At 42.4% G+C, this 18,560-nt stretch overlaps 1 protein-coding gene across 1 annotated transcript in view; it reads right to left on the bottom strand.

Moving 5' to 3' along the window:
• LOC129826332 (phosphatidylinositol transfer protein beta isoform-like) overlaps nucleotides 1-13,646 on the bottom strand; it is a 48,017-nt gene extending 34,371 nt beyond the window's left edge. The window contains exons 1-2 of the mRNA XM_055886930.1: nucleotides 13,569-13,646; nucleotides 5,895-5,925 (exon numbers count right to left, since the gene is read on the bottom strand). Coding sequence (XP_055742905.1) covers nucleotides 5,895-5,925; nucleotides 13,569-13,588 — 51 coding nt within the window. The 5' untranslated portion in view covers nucleotides 13,589-13,646. The remainder of the gene's footprint in view (nucleotides 1-5,894; nucleotides 5,926-13,568) is intronic.
• Between the last annotated feature and the right edge of the window lie 4,914 nt (nucleotides 13,647-18,560).

The raw sequence follows: 18,560 nt of genomic DNA on the forward strand, positions 1-18,560 counted from the left end.
CCCAGTGCTTAATTTGGGAAACCAAGTGAAATCTGTTCGGGAAAATCGATAGTAACATGTTTTTGCAATTAAACATATTTCACTAAACTTTGGACAGCCACTCTGCGTGCTCGAGAAAGGAATAAAGGAGATGGAAATGCATGGTTGTATAATATTCTGTATAGCTAAAAGATCATGTGTCACCCTTATAAAAATATCAAAATAATCCCTATTACTAAACTACTCAAAATTTGTATTACGTTTTTTTTTTTTGGCTTGGGCTCATAAGCCTATGCATAAGCTCTAAAATGCGTATGGGTGTTTTTAATTAAGCATCACCTTAGAAAGCGCTGTCCATTTCGTTGTTAGGCTTTGAAACAACATCCACAAGGACCATATTTTACACTCAGTTTCAACCTGCCGTTGAACTTCTTTCTTCAAAATGAGAACAGTGAGGTCAGTTTTAAAAGCACAATACTGTTTTACTGACAAGTGTGTGTAATTTTCAATTACATTTGCATTGATATCAGTGTGGTTAGAGGGACAATAGGCCATTAGGACCTGATGAACGTTAGCAAATTGGGTACTACCAAAGTCTTTGAATGTCCTTGAGTGGCCAAGCCAGAGCCCGGACTTGAACCCCATCGAGCATCTCTGGAGAGACCTGAAAATAGCTGTGCAGCAGCGCTCCCCATCCAACTTGACAGAGCTTGAGAGGATCTGTAGAGAAGAATAGGAAACTCCCCAAATACAGGTGTGCCAAGTTTGTAGCATCCTACCCAAGAAGACTCGATGCTGTAATCGCTGCGAAAGGTGCTTCAAGAAAGTACTGGGTAAAGGGTCTGAATACTTATGTGATTTCAGGTTATTATTATTTTTAAATATAAATTAGCAAAAATGTATAAAAAGCTGTTTCATCATTATGGGTATAGAGGTCCTAGATGGTAGAAAGCTTGTAACTGTACTCTGTAGCCTACCGAATCGGTAAGAGAGACGTTCATTTAGCTCCCTAATTTGCATAGGCCTAGGCTTTTTTTTCTTCTTTTTTTTTTATAAATGTTCCCCCCTTTTCTCCCCAATTTTCGTCGTATCCAATCGCTAGTAATTACTATCTTGTCTCATCGCTACAACTCCCGTACGGGCTCGGGAGAGACGAAGGTCGAAAGCCACGCGTCCTCCGAAGCACAACCCAACCAAGCCGCACTGCTTCTTAACACAGCGCGCCTCCAACCCGGAAGCCAGCCGCACCAATGTGTCGGAGGAAACACCGTGCACCTGGCCCCCTTGGCTAGCGCGCACTGCGCCCGGCCCGCCACACGAGTCGCTGGAGCGCGATGAGACAAGGATATCCCTACCGGCCAAACCCTCCCTAACCCGGACGACGCTAGCCCAATTGTGCGTCGCCCCACGGACCTCCCGGTCGCGGCCGGCTGCGACAGAGCCTGGGCGCGAACCCAGAGACTCTGGTGGCGCATGGTCTAGGCTTTTTGCCGATTATCTGTAAATAAAATTATGAAAACATTCGATGAACAATCACTGCAGGAACAATAGGTAACGGAGAGCCCCAAATATGATAATTAGAGCCCTCATGGAAGCCAGGCATTAAAACGGAATTCAACAATAATAAAATAGGTATTGACCTTAGGGAATCAACTAAATGTATTACAAATTAATTAATTTGCCCAAGCTTATCATAAGACATCACAAATCACTTATGCATGCTGTTCTTCCTGCAACTTTCTGAATAGGCAATGAGAATGCTCCTGTCTGTCATTTAAAATTGTTAAGTCTTTCTACACAATACATTTTTCCAATCTAGGAGGTAAACTCGATAAGGTATTCAATAATTTCGCTGTGTATTTCAGATGGAACCTTTTGCGATATACCGGTATTGATGCACGGACCGGTTTGGGTTTTTACTTTACCTTCTATAACGGTATTTGAATGTTTGGTTTGATACATGCGATACGCAGTGTGTAGCGTTCATTTTTATAGTTTACTTCGCTACTTGAGTCATCTCGCTCTCTCCATGCCGCTTTCCACACAAACCTAGCCCCGACTCCGGCTCCTGTCACTCAAGGAGCGCACTTGTTTTTCCTCCACCACGAGACACTTGCGTTCAGTCCGCGCGCACCACCGCTAACTACCTAGCCATTTCACACTGGTTGCATATGCAGCTAGTTTGTCTTTTCTTAGCAAGTTGTTCCTAAATCTGGTTAGCCGCTGATTGTTAGCCGCTAATGCTAATCTCTAGCTAGCTAGCAAATAAATTGACTGAGTAAGAGTAATTAGCTATACAGCCTAATAATAACAGTGATGGCGTAGACCTAAATCATAAATCAGCATGTTGTTTGTGCAACAGTATCTTCTAAATGAAAGAGGTAAACGCAAAGCAAGAATATTTTAGCTACATGAAGTAGCTAAGAGAAAACATTCAATGTAACCAAAGATTATAGGGTCCCCTAGGAAACACCTATCAACACTTTAGTTCCTACCCTGTCACAATAACTCCTCCCTGGCATTTTCATTCGTTGTCATGTCAAACACTATTAAAAGTTCCCACTATTATATTCTAACTATATAAGACATATATATAACTATATATTTCCATGATTCCAACAGTTAACCCAAGTGTTTTGCTCTAAATCGCAAGTCAAATTGCAACATTTAGTAAAAATTGCTTGCCCATATCATGTAGCCCTAACTGGCAGTGTAGAAATGATCTCAAATGCAGAAATTGATGAAAATTACTTTTGGGGGGGGGTTGAAGTTGAACAGTATAAAACAATCTGAAATGGAGAAAGACCCATTGAAATCCCTTAGAAAGTATGTGTTGCCACCCTAGGGTCACGCACCACTCATCTAGGAAATGTAGAACTTTTATTATTTATAAACATAAAACAGTCAATTTTTTAATTTTTAAATACCATGATATATTTTGGCCATAATCGCCCAGCCCTATCAGAGGTCACCAAATTGTATTTTTTTGTTGTTGCAAAATTAGCTCTAACCCAGGGGGGCCAAACCACCCCCAGAAAATTTTAGGTCTTGTCAGAAACTTGAACATTGTGAAAAATTTGTGCAACTTCCGGTACGTATTTACAGTGGACACTGAGGCTATACCCTTACAGTTTTAGACAGTAGCTAATAGGCTATTGTGACTATTTGTGTATAATGTAGCCCTACCAACAAAACCAATAGAGCAAATCCCATAACATTCACATGGAAATAGCTTGTGATTTCTATGATATAGCCTACAGTAAGCTATATATGGTGTTCAATGCAGGCCTACATTGCATGAGACTTAAAAAGTTCACACATTATGAAGGGCTCGATATTAATCATTTGTTTACTTGGTCTGTAACACCATACACCACCAACCACCACCACTTTACAAAATACAATTAATTATTACTACCATACAGATAATTAGACAAAGTAGGCTGGCTGGAGTAGGCTGCCTGGACCTGCCCGCGCGTCGTGAGTTTAGATTGTGTACTGATCGCGCGAACCAAAAGGAGTTATTTGGACATAAATGATGGACTTTATGGAACAAATCAATCCCAGTTCCATTTATTGTGGAACTGGGATTCCTGGGAGTGCATTCTGATGAAGATCAAAGGTAAGTGAATATTTATAATGCTATTTCTGACTTATGTTGACTCCAACATGGCGGATATCTTTTTGGGTTGTGTTGGTCTCTGAGCGCCGTACTCAGATTATTGCATGGTTTTCTTTTTTTCGTAAAGTTTTTTTGAAATCTGACACAGCGGTTGCATTAAGGAGAAGTACATCTTTAAATCTGTGAATAACACTTGTATCTTTTATCAATGTTTATTATGAGTATTTCTGTAAATTCATGTGGCTCTGTGCAAATTCACGGGGTGTTTTGGAGGCAAAGCCAAATGTAAACTGAGGTTTTTGGATATAAATATGAACTTGATCGAACAAAACATACATGTATTGTGTAACATGTTATCCCGGGAGTGTCATCTGATGAAGAATATCAGAGGTTAGTGATTCATTTTATCTATATTTCTGCTTTTTGTGACTCCTCTCTTTGGTTGGAAAATCGCTGTATGCTTTCTGTGACTAGTTGCTGACCTAACATAATGAACATTCTGCTTTCCCTGAAAATCTTTTTTGAAATCGGACACTGTGGTTGGATTAACGAGAATGTTATCTTTAAAATGGTGTCTAATACTTGTATGTTTGAGAAATTTGAATTATGAGATTTCTGTCGATTGAACTTGGCACCCTGCAATTTCATTGGCTGTTGGCGAGGACAGGTTAACTGCCTTGTTCAGGGGCAGCAAGACAGATTTTTACATTGTCAGCTCGGGATTCGATCTAGCAACCTTTCGGTTACTGACCCAACGCCCTAACCACTAGGCTACCTGCCGACCCATATTTGCCTTGGCCCTAAGGCCCTCACAAACTTCTACAGATGCACCGTTGAGAGCATCCTGTTGGGCTGTATGGTACAGCAATTGCACCACCCGCAACCGCAGGGCCCTCCAGGGGATGGTGCAGATGGCCCAACACATCACCGGAGGTACACTGCCTGCCCTCCAGGACATCTACATCAACCAGTGTTACAGGAAGGCCAAGAAGACCATCAAGGCCTTCAGCCACCGGAGCCACGGCCTGTCCACTCCGCTACATCTAGAAGGTGGTACAAATGCATCAATGCTGGGACCAAGAGACTGCGTAACAGCTTCTAACTCCAGGCCATCAAACTGTTAAACAGTCACCACTACCCTTAGTCACTGTTAGTCAGCTACCACCCAGTACTCTACCCTGCACCTTAGAAACTGATGCCCTATGTACATAGTTGTTGAATACTGGGTCACTTTAATAATGTTTACATACTGCATTCTAGTCATGGCTCATCCTATATAGCCCAACTACTGTTTTTTCATCAATCTACACACAACCCATAATGACAAAGCAAAAACAGATTTTTAGAAATGTTAGCAAAATTATTTAAAAAATAAAATATCAAATTTACAGAAATATTCAGACCCTTTACTCAGTACTTTGTTGAAGCACCTTTGGCAGCGATTACAGCCTTGAGTCTTCTTTGGTATGACGCTACAAGCTTGGCACACCTGTATTTGGGGAGTTTCTCCCATTCTTCTCTGCAGATCCTCTCAATCTCTGTCAAGTTGGATGGGGAGTGTTGCTGCACAGCTATTTTCAGGTCTCTCCAGCGCTGTAAGATTGGGTTCAAGATCGTGCTCTGGCTGGGCCACTCAAGGACATTCAGAGACTTGTCCCGACGCCACTCCTGCGTTGTCTTGGCTGTGTGCTTAGGGTCGTTGTCCTGTTGAAAGGTGAACCTTCACCCCAGTCTGAGGTCCTGAGCGCTCTGGAGCAGGTTTTCATCAAGGATCTCGCTGTACTTTGCTCTGTTCATCTATCCCTCGATCCTGACTAGTCTCCCAGTCCCTGCCGCTGAAAAACATCCCCACAGCATGATGCTGCCAGCACCATGCTTCACAGTATGGCTTGGTTTTTGCTCTGACATGCACTGTCAACTGTAAGACCTTAGATATAGACAGGTGTGTGTGTGTGCGCGCAAGAAATATCTTAAAACCTGTTTTTGCTTTGTCATTATAGGGTATTGTGTGTAGATTGAGGAACATTTTTATTTAATAACTTTTAGAAAAAGGCTGTAACAAAATGTGGAAAAAGGGGTCTGAATACTTTGAATGCACTGTAAATATTTGTGTGACATTGCTCGCTCCGATATGTCTTCATGGTTGACTAAAAGCAAATGTTGACAGTTATTCTAACATCTTCAATGTGCGCATCGGAATTCAGTAAGGAGGACACATGTGGTTGAATCCTCAAGTTGCATGTTCTATTAAGATGAATTCCCCATAATCTAAATTGTGATGTGATGTACTCACCTCCTCCACAGTACAGGGTAAGACCACACGGCTGAAAGAGGGAAGAGCAGAAAGAGAGATGAGACACGGTTCTATGGCGAACACTGACTGACACTGGCCATCACAATCACATCTAGGCCTGAGTCAACAAATGAGTGGGATATACTTAGTTCCAACAGGCATACAAGCCACATGTGTTCTCTACTAGCCCCGTGAAATTCAGAATCGGTTGCTGTTTTGATAAACAGATTTGACTAGAGGAATACTTTTTTTTTTTTAAGTGAGACATGATACCCTTGCTTTCTTTTTGGCCATAGCAGCTATAATAATTTTCATTATGCAAGGCCATTGCCTCATGACTGAAGTAGCCCCCGTCAGCCTGTTTGGTGGTGGCAGCAGTGGGCTCAGCTTCCATGGGGCATATGAGCGGTTTCCTCAGTGCACAGGAAATCACTCCAGGTCACTCTTCCTGCGTCACATGACATCATGACATGATGAAGGCAGCTCCAGCTATAACCTACTGCCTGACAGTCAGGACACTGCCAAGTTCAGTAAAATGGAAACCAGAGACTTTCCAACAGCCACTGAGGGTGTTGTGTGCAGCGTTGCCCCACCCAATGACCACTAAAACCAGAGGAATATCATAGAGAAAGGAATGCAGAAACAGTTATCCGTAAGAATATATTATATACTCTCTCTCATATATATTAAAGGGTGGTAAGCCTATTCCATCCATATGTAGCTCTACTATCAGGAAGCTCTTTGTTTTCTGTTGATCTATGGTTAACCTTAAACATAAAAGAACCAATGAGTTACAATCATTTACCAAACAGTGCTGTAGTACACACTGTAAAATGATACCATTGACCATAGCCTTGAAAGCAGTAACAACTCAAGAATAGCATTTAGGGATGCACAATATATCGGTTAGCATATCAGAATCGGCCGATATTTGCTACAAATGTTGGCATCGGCCCGATGTCTAGTTTAATGCTGATGTACAAAACCGATGTCAACGCTGACGTGCATACCTATATAACGTAGGTAGATGACGTAATGACGCCACGAAAAATACAGCGCTACACGTGCAATACAGCATTCCTAAGCTAGCCCACAATGTCTGCTGTGTGGGATTTATTTTGAAGTTTCAAAGGAAGATAACAAAAAGGCCATATGCAATGTTTGTGCTGCAATTATTTCCCAAGGGGAGAAAGTGAAATCTTTCAATACCACAAACCTAATTACTCATTTGAAAGTGCATCACCCCCAGAAGTTCAGCGACTACTTACAACAAAAGCAGAAAAAAAAACTAAGCGCACACTTCCAACAACTAAACAACTTCAAGTCGAGCAGTCATTTGAAAGATTAAGAAGATTTCAGCGAGACAACTCAAAGGCGAAATCCATTAACGCCAAGATAATGGAATTCATTGCCCTTGACAATCAACCGTTCTCTGTCGTGGATGATGTTGGCTTTCGCCGACTGGTCGAGCACCTCGAGTCTCGGTACACACTACCAAGTAGTCGCGATATTTCATATGTTGCCTGACCGGAGTAACACAGTATTGTTGAAAGGCACATCCATGAGCTACCTGCTAAGGGCGTCACTGCTAATAGCTTCACGACTAACATTTGGACCAGCGATGTCAGCCCAATGAGCATGCAGGGTTTGACAGCAAAGTGGGTTGACAAGGGTTTCGTTCTGAAGAAAGCCATATTGCATGCTCAAGAATAGTGTTGCCAAGGGCCGGAAAATTTCCGAAAATTTTCCATTGGAAGTTAAGCTCGGGAATTTGGGAAATTTGGCTTAAATTCATCAAAAAAAGTTAGTTTGTAACAGTGAACCTTTTTTTGTGGGATACACTTAAGGCAATTCTAGGTCTAAATTTTGATTACAATACTGGGTGGGGTGAATATATTTTATGACATACATGATTTTTTGTTAACTAGTAAATTGTAGCTTACAGCAAAGTGTGTTTAAATCCTTTATAACTTGTTAACAATTTCTGCTAGTTAGTTTTTGCTACCATGTGGGTTTTAGCTTGCTTGAGCCTGCTAACTGAGGAATGTTAATCCACCCGTTTCCATACATGTTTCATAAAATAAAAAAATATCTTATCCAAGGAGTTGTTTAATTTAACTGCTTAACTATTTACCTGTACATGGAATTGTATTTGTTATTTTTTACTAATCTTTAAAGGAAAATGCCACTGGCACTATCTGATGTGTGGAGATATTTCACTGCAGCTAATGTAGAAGGAAAAGCTGTGTACATGTGCAAATATTGTGCCAAATCAGATGTGAAGAAAGCAACAAAGATGCGGAATCATCTGGCCAAGTGCACATTGTTCCCTCTGTGCTCACAACAAGCGACCTCTGACAAAAGTCCCTCTACTTCTATTCGAGGTGAAAATGATGAATCAGACACCTTATCGATAGCAACAGCTCATGGTCCTCCTAGAATCAGAAGTTTATTTTGACTCAATGGAGGAACGTAGTCAGAAATGCTGATGAATGTCCTGCTCGAGCTGTGTATGCAACTGGTTCACCTCTGATGCTCACAGGCAATGTGTATTGGAAGAGATTTCTGAATGTTCTTCGCCCAGCATACAACCCTCCAACCAGACTGCGTTATCTACTCATTTGCTGGATGCAGAGTTCAACAGAGTTCAAGTAAAGGTCAAGCAAATCATGTAAAAAGCAGACTGTATTCCAATCATCGCTGATGGGTGGTCGAATGTTCGTAGGCAAGGAATAATTAACTACATCATCTCCACCACTCAACAAGTATTTTACAAGAGCACAGACAAGGGACAACAGGCACACCGGTCTCTACATTGCAGATGAGCTGAAGGCAGTCATCAATGACCTTGGACAACAGAAGGTATTTGCACTGGTGACAGACAATGCTGCGAACATGAAGGCTGCTTGGTCTAAAGTGGAGGAGTTCTACCCTCACATCACACCCATTGGCTGGGCTGCTCATGCATTGAATCTGCTCCTCAAGGACATCATGGCACTGAAAACAATGGATACAGTACAAGAGAGCCAAGGAAATGGTTAGGTATGTGAAGGGTCATCAAGTTATAGCAGCAATCTACCTCACCAAGCAAAGTGAGAAGAATAAGAGCACCACATTGAAGCTGCCCAGCAACACCCGTTGGGGTGGTGTTGTCATCATGTTTGACAGTCTCCTGGAGGGGAAGGAGTCTCTCCAAGAAATGGCCATATCAGTCTCCGATATGGACAGCCCCATCAAGAGGATCCTCCTGGATGATGTGTTTTGGGAGAGAGTGGTAAGCAGCTTGAAACCTATAGCAGTAGCCATTGCACGGATTGAGGGAGACAATGCCATCCTGTCTGAAGAGAAGAAATCCGTACTGCTCTGCCCACTTCACTGTTGCACCAAGCAGAGGAAACTGAAGTTCTGAAATAAATCAAAAAGCGTGAAGACTTCTGCCTGAAGCTTGAAGACTTCTGCCACAGTGTACATGTTGGACCCAAGTATGCTGGCAAGAGCATCCTGTCTGGTGCAGAGATCAACACCTCGCCACCTTGGCCTGGATGAGGGCAAGGTTCTTGGCAGTCTGGTGAAGTACACTTCCAAGCAAGGGCTTTGGGATGAATATGCAATATGGCAGTCGTGCCAACATATCATCAGCCACCTGGTGGAAGGGACTTTGTGGATCTGAGTCTCTTTCCCCTGTTGCCTCCATCATCCTCCAAATCCCACCAACATCACCCATCTCAGAGCGCAACTGGTCCTTGTTTGGGAACAGACAAACCAAAACACGCAACAGGCTGACCAATACAAGGGTTGAAAAATTATTGGCCATCCAGGCAGATTTGAGCCTGACAACGAGCCATCCGCAACAAGGTTGGAAAGTAACAGTGAAGATGAGGCCTCAGAGAGTCTGATGTTGAAGAGGTGGACATTGAGGAGGTCCAGAGAGAAGACGTGAGCCTGAGAGGAAGACAACCAAAGCCTTAGTGTCTAGACTATCATTTTACAGATGTATTTTGAAAACATTTTTGGGACATGCGATGGATCATTTAAATATTCCCTTTATTTTATTGTTCAGTGAAATCATCCCATGTGTAGAGTCAACTCATTTAGGTAATTAAAGTTCAAGTGTTTTTTTATATTGGAAGGATTTAATTATTTGCAATTATGTCTACTTATGATAAAAGGTAAAAGGTTTAGGTTTCTGTCTCCATATAATATGGTAAATATATCCAATGCAAACATCTACATTTAAATGGTATTAATATTAATTTGTATATATATATATATATATATATATATATACACATTTCCGTTAATTCCAACAGAAAGTTTCCACATCTGAATATTCCCCAAAATGTACGACCCTACTCAAGAATGTGCTGGTTCTCATACCGCTGCTGCCATTTCAATGGCATTTGAGAACATGTTTGAAACTTAGAAACATGAACACACTCCTAGGGCCACTCGAACAACTGACTCGAGAAAAAAGCTCATCAACTGCATCTGCAGCAGACGTGATACCCTCTGTCATGGCATTGAAACGCCTGCTCAACAAAACTGCCGACACAGACCGTGGGGTTAAACTTACAAAAGTACTAGAGGCTGTGAACAAGCGATTCGGTGGCATTCTCTCTGAGCCTCTATTCTGAGTCACCACCATGCTTGATGCTAGGTACAAGGACCACTACTTCGATGCAGACAAGAAACAGGGTTTACGTGAAATGTTACAGACACAGCTGGACAAGATGGAAAGGACACAGTGCGCACTGAGGAAGAGGCGCCACGGACCGACAGAGCTGAAACTTCACTGACATGTATGATGATATCCTGGTTGAGAATGAAATGGCTGAATAACAAAACCGTAAGTAAGTGAAGGAATTACGTTTTGATTATGTTTTACTGGTAATCAGGACATACGCAAATGCCAACAAAATAACTTTTTGGTCAGTGTGTGTTTGAACTATTTAACTGTATTAGAATGCTTAAAAAGGCTGCAAAAAAAATGTATATCGGTATCGTGTTTTTTGGCAAGGAAAATATTGGATATCGGTATCGGACAAAAATGTCATATCGGTGCATCCCTAATAGCATTACAACCAGTGACCATCTTACAGAGGTCGGTTATCCATATACCCAGGCAATAAGGGTACTTTTCAGTTCGGAAGATGACTGTTGTAATGGGGTCACATCCTAAAACCTGTAAAGCTGGCAGATCTTAGATGTGTGTGAGATCTGAGTAACATGCTAGCCTGAGACAATGCTCTGTCACACACTAAGCCATGTTGAGAATGGATAGAGACGTAAAATGCATTTACTAGAAGTGTGCTATCGTAACGGATATGGAGAATTTTCCAAATACGATTATGACAAGTATTTTTTGCAATTATCATTGATCAGGAAAAAAGTATTTTTCAGCCGCCAGCACGCATCTCTTTCACTCAAACAGTATGAAGTGCTGTGTGCTCTAAATAACTATTGGCTAGTGCTTCTGTATGTAAAGAAACGGGCGGGGTAAAGGTTGAGCCTGCTGCAATAATTGGATTAGAACAAGCCACTCTCCACCGGCTCTCATTTTCCCAGACAGACTCACACAGCAACTCGTCTCAGGCCACAAGTTTCCCCTTCTCCAAACATCGTGTATGAATCAAAATCCGTAGCTAGTCATTGTTGTTCAATCTAGTTATTTCCAGTCAACTTTGCTGAGGCTATATGGTTGTTTTTGTCTGTCTACTCGGCATTGTTTACTAGGCCTACTTTGTCTGCCTATATATTATTCCATTGCTGATGACGTCTGTCGTTATCCAAGCCAATACTTGCTTGATATTATTATTTATTCTCACCCAGGCATGTTGAACGAGCGACAGATCATTCGAAAATAAAATGCCAAATGTAGATTTATTTTTTGATTGTACAAATGTGGCATAAGTGTCAGGAGAGTAAAGTTTTGCTTCTCACTAAAGTGAAACAATATATGGGACAAGCAAGTTAACCATACCTTCACCTAAATCTGTCTGGAATAAATGCAGGCAGTGTATTAAGCTATTTATTAGCCTATGTCGTTGATAACTGAATAGGACTAAGTAAGTAAATCATGTACATGTTCATTTGTGATCGTTTAACAATGTGTGTGAATGAGTGAAGGAACATCAGATGTGCTCTGAGATGCATTCAGGAATGGGCACTTGAGGTATACGCTTTACCGGCATTTAAAGAGCACTTCTGGGTTTTCAGATCGCGAGTAAAGAAGGAAAGAGGAGAGACTTTGCCTATCCTCTACAGTGACTGACAGACAGGGGCCGTGAAGGCCAAACTGGTGTACTGCAAGATTTCACTGTTCGACTTGTGGCATGCAACAAGGTCATACAAACCACACCACTTATTGAAATATGCTAGATCAGGCTATTTTATTAAAATAAAAGACAGATGAAACTCTACCTCTCATAACAAAAATGAGGCTATTGAAGACAGGATGTCTATTCTCAGCCTTGTGAGCTAACAATTAGTGACATTGGCCTAAATCTGAGTGGCATGTGCATGAGAGCAGCCACACAACTTCAGCGTGGATCTGCAGTAGGCTACACGCTCACAAATTCAGAACATGCCTGTGGGTGTTTCTCAAAGACTGTGTTTCTTAACTCTGCAATAGATTAGTGTAACAAAGTTAGAAAATAATCTCCCTACTAAATTGTTTGTATTCTGAATGTGGTGAGATTACTCCACACATGATATGACTGTAAACACTGATTGAGGAGAAAAAAAAGTATAGCAATAAGCCTAGTTTAGTAGGCTTTTATACGAGGCAGGGCATAGCTGCATTACGAATCAATGATATGGATCACATCAAGTTGAATACAAATGCATAGGCCTACTGACAATCAACACAAGTTGGAGTACATTCTACCTCTTCAGACATACAAACGTCTTCCTGAATCAAACTGGTTAAGGCATACTGATTGTTTCAACTTGGAACCATTGGCACACCAAGTGTCAGTGCAGAATGTCCGATGCTCCCTTGTTATTTCTCTCACAAGCAGATTTGTCCTTGGTCAGCAGTTTGGTCAAAGTTCATAAATCACTAGCCTGCCAGGAAGACTTGAGCACCGTCAGCAAGACGTTCAAAGTTGGCAACCCTGTTCAACACACCAGTGTACTGTTTCCCAAACGCACCACAAGGCTACGTTCATCATTAAAACCGGTTCTAACGATGAACTTAGCCTTAAGATACTTTTGGGGAAACTGGGTTTTACAGGCAGTGGACTGAACTTGTGGTACGCGTGCACTTTAGTCTCCCTTCCGCTAGGTAGCTAACTAGAAAGTTACCATTATCGACAGTAAGCTACAAAAACGCTAAACGTTCAACCTACACCAAACAATATACCGTACATTGTTAGCTAGCTGGTTAGTGTACCCTTTCGATACTAGATAATCGAAAAATATTCCATATTGTTGTACTTTGATATCCAGCTGGCTAACACAATAGCAGTGAAAAGCCGAAAGAAAGGTGCGTCGGCTAACGTTAGGAGCCTATGCTGACTCGCTGTCATCGGGTAGGCCGGATCTGAACAATCCCACCCTACCAAACAAAGTTTTTATTTGAGTAAAAACATCAACGAAGAATCGCAGTATTCAAAAATATTGTATATTATTATCACACACATTACAGTAAAATCAATAAAAGTTTGGACTTACTATTCCTTGATCAGGACCATTGTCACTTTTTCCGCTGCGGCTGCGTACTACAAATGACGTCATGTGCCATTTCAACAACTCCCATATTGGCCCCTTATCGTCTGTGATTGGTGAGAGTGGAGATACTTTGAGTGACCTCAAAGGGGATAGATAGAACTACTGTCATGAAAATGTTTGTCAATATTTCATGCTGAAAAGTATCATTCATATGTGCAGGATTTTGCAAGATTCTGCTTGTCTGTTTCTCATTGATAACACGAAAACTATTCAACCACACCCTAAATCACCCAAGTTTTATTGAACCAATAAATCTTCTTCTTCTTTTTCCTCCTCTTCTTCTATTCAGAGATCAATACAATTATTTTAGATTAAAAGAGTTTGACTACTCAACAATTCAAATCAAATAAAAATCAAATTAAGTAATTTGTCATATGCTTCATAAACAACAGGTGTAGACGAACAGCGAAATGCTTACTTACGGGCCGCCCTTCCCAACAAGTCAGAGAGAATAACATGTAAATAAAATTTAAATAATAGCATGAGGAATAAATACATAATGAGTAATGATGACTTGGCTATATACACAGGGTACCAGTACCAAGTCGATGTGCTGGGATAGAAGGTACTTGAGGTAGATATGTACATATAGGTAGGGATAAAGTGACTAGGCAACAGGTTAGATAATAAACAGTAGCAGCATAGTATGTGATGAGTCAAAAAAGTGCAAAAAGGGTCAATGCAGATAGTTAAATAGTTAACCAATAGCTACCCGGACTAGCAATTTAGCAGTCTTATGGCTTGGGGGTAGAAACTGTTCAGGGTCCTGTTGATTCCAGACTTGGTGCATCGGTACCGCTTGCCGTGCAGTAGCAGAGAGAGCAGTCTATGACTTGGGTGGCTGGAGTCCTTGACAGACCCAGAGATGTGCTGGGCCGTACACACTACCCTCTGTAACGCCTTGCGGTTGGATGCCAAGCAGTTGCTATACCAAGCGGTGATGCAACCAGTCAACCAGTATGCAACCAGTATGCAACCAGTATGCCAGCATCATACCACCCTGCATACCACTGCTGACTTGCTTCTGAAGCTAAGCAGGTTTGGTCCAGGTCAGTCCCTGGATGAGAGAACAGATGCTGCTGGAAGTGGTGTTGGAGGGCCAGTAGGAGGCACTCTTTCCTCTGGTCTAAAAAATATCTCAATGCCCCAGGGCAGTGATTGGGGACACTGCCCTGTGTAGGGTGCCGTCTTTCGGATGGGACGTTAAACGTTTGTCCTGACTCTCTGAGGTCATTAAAGTTCCCATGGCACTTATTGTAAGAGTAGGGGTGTTAACCCTGGGGACCTGGCTAAATTCCCAATCTGGCCCTCAAACTATCACGGTCACCTAATAATCCCCAGTTTATGATTGGCTCATTCATCCCCCTCCTCTCCTCTGTAACTATTCCCCAGGTTGTTGCTGTAAATGAGAATGTGTTCTCAGTCAACTTACCTGGTAAAATAACGGATAAATTTAAAAATATGCTCTCAACGGTGGAGCAGTAGGGCCTATGGCAAATGTTTTCAGCTTCCTAATCCTGAGGTCGAAGAGGCGTTGGTGTGTGTGGACCATGATAATTCCTTAGTGATGTGGACACCGAGAAACCTGAAGCTCTCGACCTGCTCCGCTACAGCACTGTCGATGTGGATGGTGGCGAGCTCAGCCCTCCATTTTATGTAGTCTACAATCAGTTCCTTTGTCTTGTTGACGTTGAGGGATAGGTTGTTATCCTGCCAACACACTGCCAGGTCACTGACTTCCTCCCTATAGGCTGTCTCATCATCGTCGGTGATCAGGCCAACCACCGTCGTGTTGTCAGCAAACTAAATTATGGTTTTGGAGTTGTGCGCAGCCACACAGTCGTGAGTGAACAGTGGCTGATGTGTTGTTGCCAACCTTCACCCCCTGGGATCCAGGATCTAGTTTCAGAAAGAGGTGTTCCGTCCCAGGGTCCTGAGCTTGGTGATGAGCTTGGAGGGCACTATGGCGTTGAACGCTGAGCTATAGTCAATGGTGTTCCTCTTGTCCAGGGGGGAGAGAGCAGTGTGGAGTGCAATAGAGATTGCATCATCTGTGGGGGAAAAAAGCAGACATTGAATATCCCTTTGAGCATGGTGTTATTAATTACACTTTGGATGGTGTATCAATACACCTAGTCTCTACAAAGATACAGGCATCCTCCCTAACGCAGTTGTCAGAGAGGAAAGAAATTGCTCAGGGATTTCACCATGAGGCCAATGGTGACTTTAAAACAGTTAGAGTTTAATGGCTGTGATAGGAGAAAACTGAGGATGGATCAACAACATTGTAGTTACTCCACAATACTAACCTAATTGACAGAGTGAATAGAAGGAAGCCAGTACGGAATACACATATTTCAAAATATCCATCCTGTTTGCAACAAGGCACTAAAGTAATACTGCAAAGAATGTGGCAAAGCAATTAACTTTTTATCCTGAATACAAAGTTTTATGTTTGGGGCAAATCAAATACAACACATTACTGAGTACCACTCTCCATATTGCTTTCCAACAGACACTGGGTGATGAATTCACCTTTCAGCAGGACAACAACCTAAAACATAAAGGCCAAATCTACCCTGGAGTTTCTTACCAATGTGTTGTATCTCTTGACACAATGATGAAAATAATCATGACCTCTAAACGTTCAAGCTGCATACTGGACCCTATTCCAACTAAACTACTTAAAGAGCTGCTTCATGTGCTTGGCCCTCCTATGTTGAACATAATAAACGGCTCTCTATATGTGTACCAAACTCACTAAAAGTGGCAGTAATAAAGCCTCTCTTAAAAAAGCCAAACCTTGATCCATAAAATATAAAAAAACTATCGGCCTATATCGAATCTTCCATTCCTCTCAAATTTTGGGGAAAAAACTGTTGCGCAGCAACTCCCTGCCTTCCTGAAGACAAACAATGTATACGAAATGCTTCAGTCTGGTTTTAGACCCCATCATAGCACTGAGACGGCACTTGTGAAGGTGGTAAATGACCTTTTAATGGCGTCAGACCGAGGCTCTGCATCTGTCCTCGTGCTCCTAGACCTTAGTGCTGCCTTTGATACCATCGATCACCACATTCTTTTGGAGAGTTTGGAAACCCAAATTGGTCTACACGGACAAGTTCTGGCCTGGTTTAGATCTTATCTGTCGGAAAGATATCAGTTTGTCTCTGTGAATGGTTTGTCCTCTGACAAATCAACTGTACATTTCGGTGTTCCTCAAGGTTCCGTTTTAGGACCACTATTGTTTTCACTATATATTTTACCTCTTGGGGGATATCATTCGAAAACATAATGTTAACTTTCACTGCTATGCGTATGACACACAGCTGTACATTTCAATGAAACATGATGAAGCCCCAAAATTGCCCTCGCTAGTAGCCTGTGTTTCAGACATAAGGAAGTGGATGGCTGAAAACTTTCTACTTTTAAACTCGGACAAAACAGAGATGCTTGTTCTAGGTCCCAAGAAACAAAGAGATCTTCTGTTGAATCTGACAATTAATCTTGATGATTGTAAAGTTGTCTCAAATAAAACTGTGAAGGACCTCGGCGTTACTCTGGACCCTGATCTCTCTTTTGACGAACATATCAATACTGTTTCAAGAACAGCTTTTTTCCATCTACGTAACATTGCAAAAATCAGAAACTTTCTGTCCAAAAATGATGCAGAACAATTAATCCATGCTTTTGTTACTTCTAGGTTAGACTACTGCAATGCTCTACTTTCCGGCTACCCGGATAAATCACTAAATAAACTTCAGTTAGTGCAAAATACAGCTGCTAGAATCCTGACTAGAACCCAAACATTTGATCATATTACTCCACTGCTAGCCTCCCTACACTGGCTTCCTGTTAAGGCAAGGGCTTATTTCAAGGTTTTACTGCTAACCTACAAAGCATTACATGGGCTTGCTCCTACCTATCTTTCCGATTTGGTCCTGCCGTACATACCTAGACGTACGCTACGGTCACAAGACGCAGGCCTCCTTATTGTCCCTAGAATTTCCAAGCAAACAGCTAGAGGCAGGGCGCTCTCCTATAGATCTCCATTTTTATGGAATGGTCTGCCTACCCATGTGAGAGACGCAGACTCGGTCTCAACTTTTAAGTCTTTACTGAAGACTCATCTCTTCAGTGGGTCATATGATTGAGTGTAGTCTGGACCAGGAGTGTGAAGGTGAACGGAAAGGCTCTGGAGCAACGAACCGCCCTTGCTGTATCTGCCAGGCCGGTTCCCCTCTCTCCACTGGGATTCTCTGCCTCTAACCCTATTACAGGGGCTGAGTCACTGGCTTACTGGTGCTCTTTCATGCCGTCCCTAGGAGGGGTGCGTCACTTGAGTGGGTTGAGTCACTGACGTGATCTTCCAGTCTGGGTTGGCGCCCCCCCTTGGGTTGTGCCGTGGCGGAGATCTTTGTGGGCAATACTCAGCCTTGTCTCAGGATGGTAAGTTGGTGGTTGAAGATATCCCTCTAGTGGTGTGGGGGCTGTGCTTTGGAAAAATGGGTGGGGTTATATCGTTCCTATTTGACCCTGTCCGGGGGTATCATCGGATGGGGCCACAGTGTCTCCTGACCCCTCCTGTCTCAGCCTCCAGTGTTTATGCTGCAGTAGTTTATGTGTCGGGGGGCTAGGGTCAGTTTGTTATATCTGGAGTACTTCTCCTGTCTTATCCGGTGTCCTGTGTGAATTTAAGTATGCTCTCTCTAATTCTCCCTTTCTCTCTTTCTTTCTCTCTCTCGGAGAACCTGAGCCCTAGGACCATGCGCAGGACTACCTGGCATGATGACTCCTTGCTGTCCCCAGTCCACTTGGCCGTGCAGCTGCTCCAGTTTCAACTGTTCTGTCTGCGGCAATGGAACCCTGACCTGTTCACTGGACGTGCTACCTGTCCCAGACCTGCTGTTTTCAACTCTCTAGAGACAGCAGGAG

Source organism: Salvelinus fontinalis, chromosome 28 (genome assembly GCF_029448725.1).
Source record: "Salvelinus fontinalis isolate EN_2023a chromosome 28, ASM2944872v1, whole genome shotgun sequence".
Lineage (NCBI taxonomy): Eukaryota > Metazoa > Chordata > Actinopteri > Salmoniformes > Salmonidae > Salvelinus > Salvelinus fontinalis.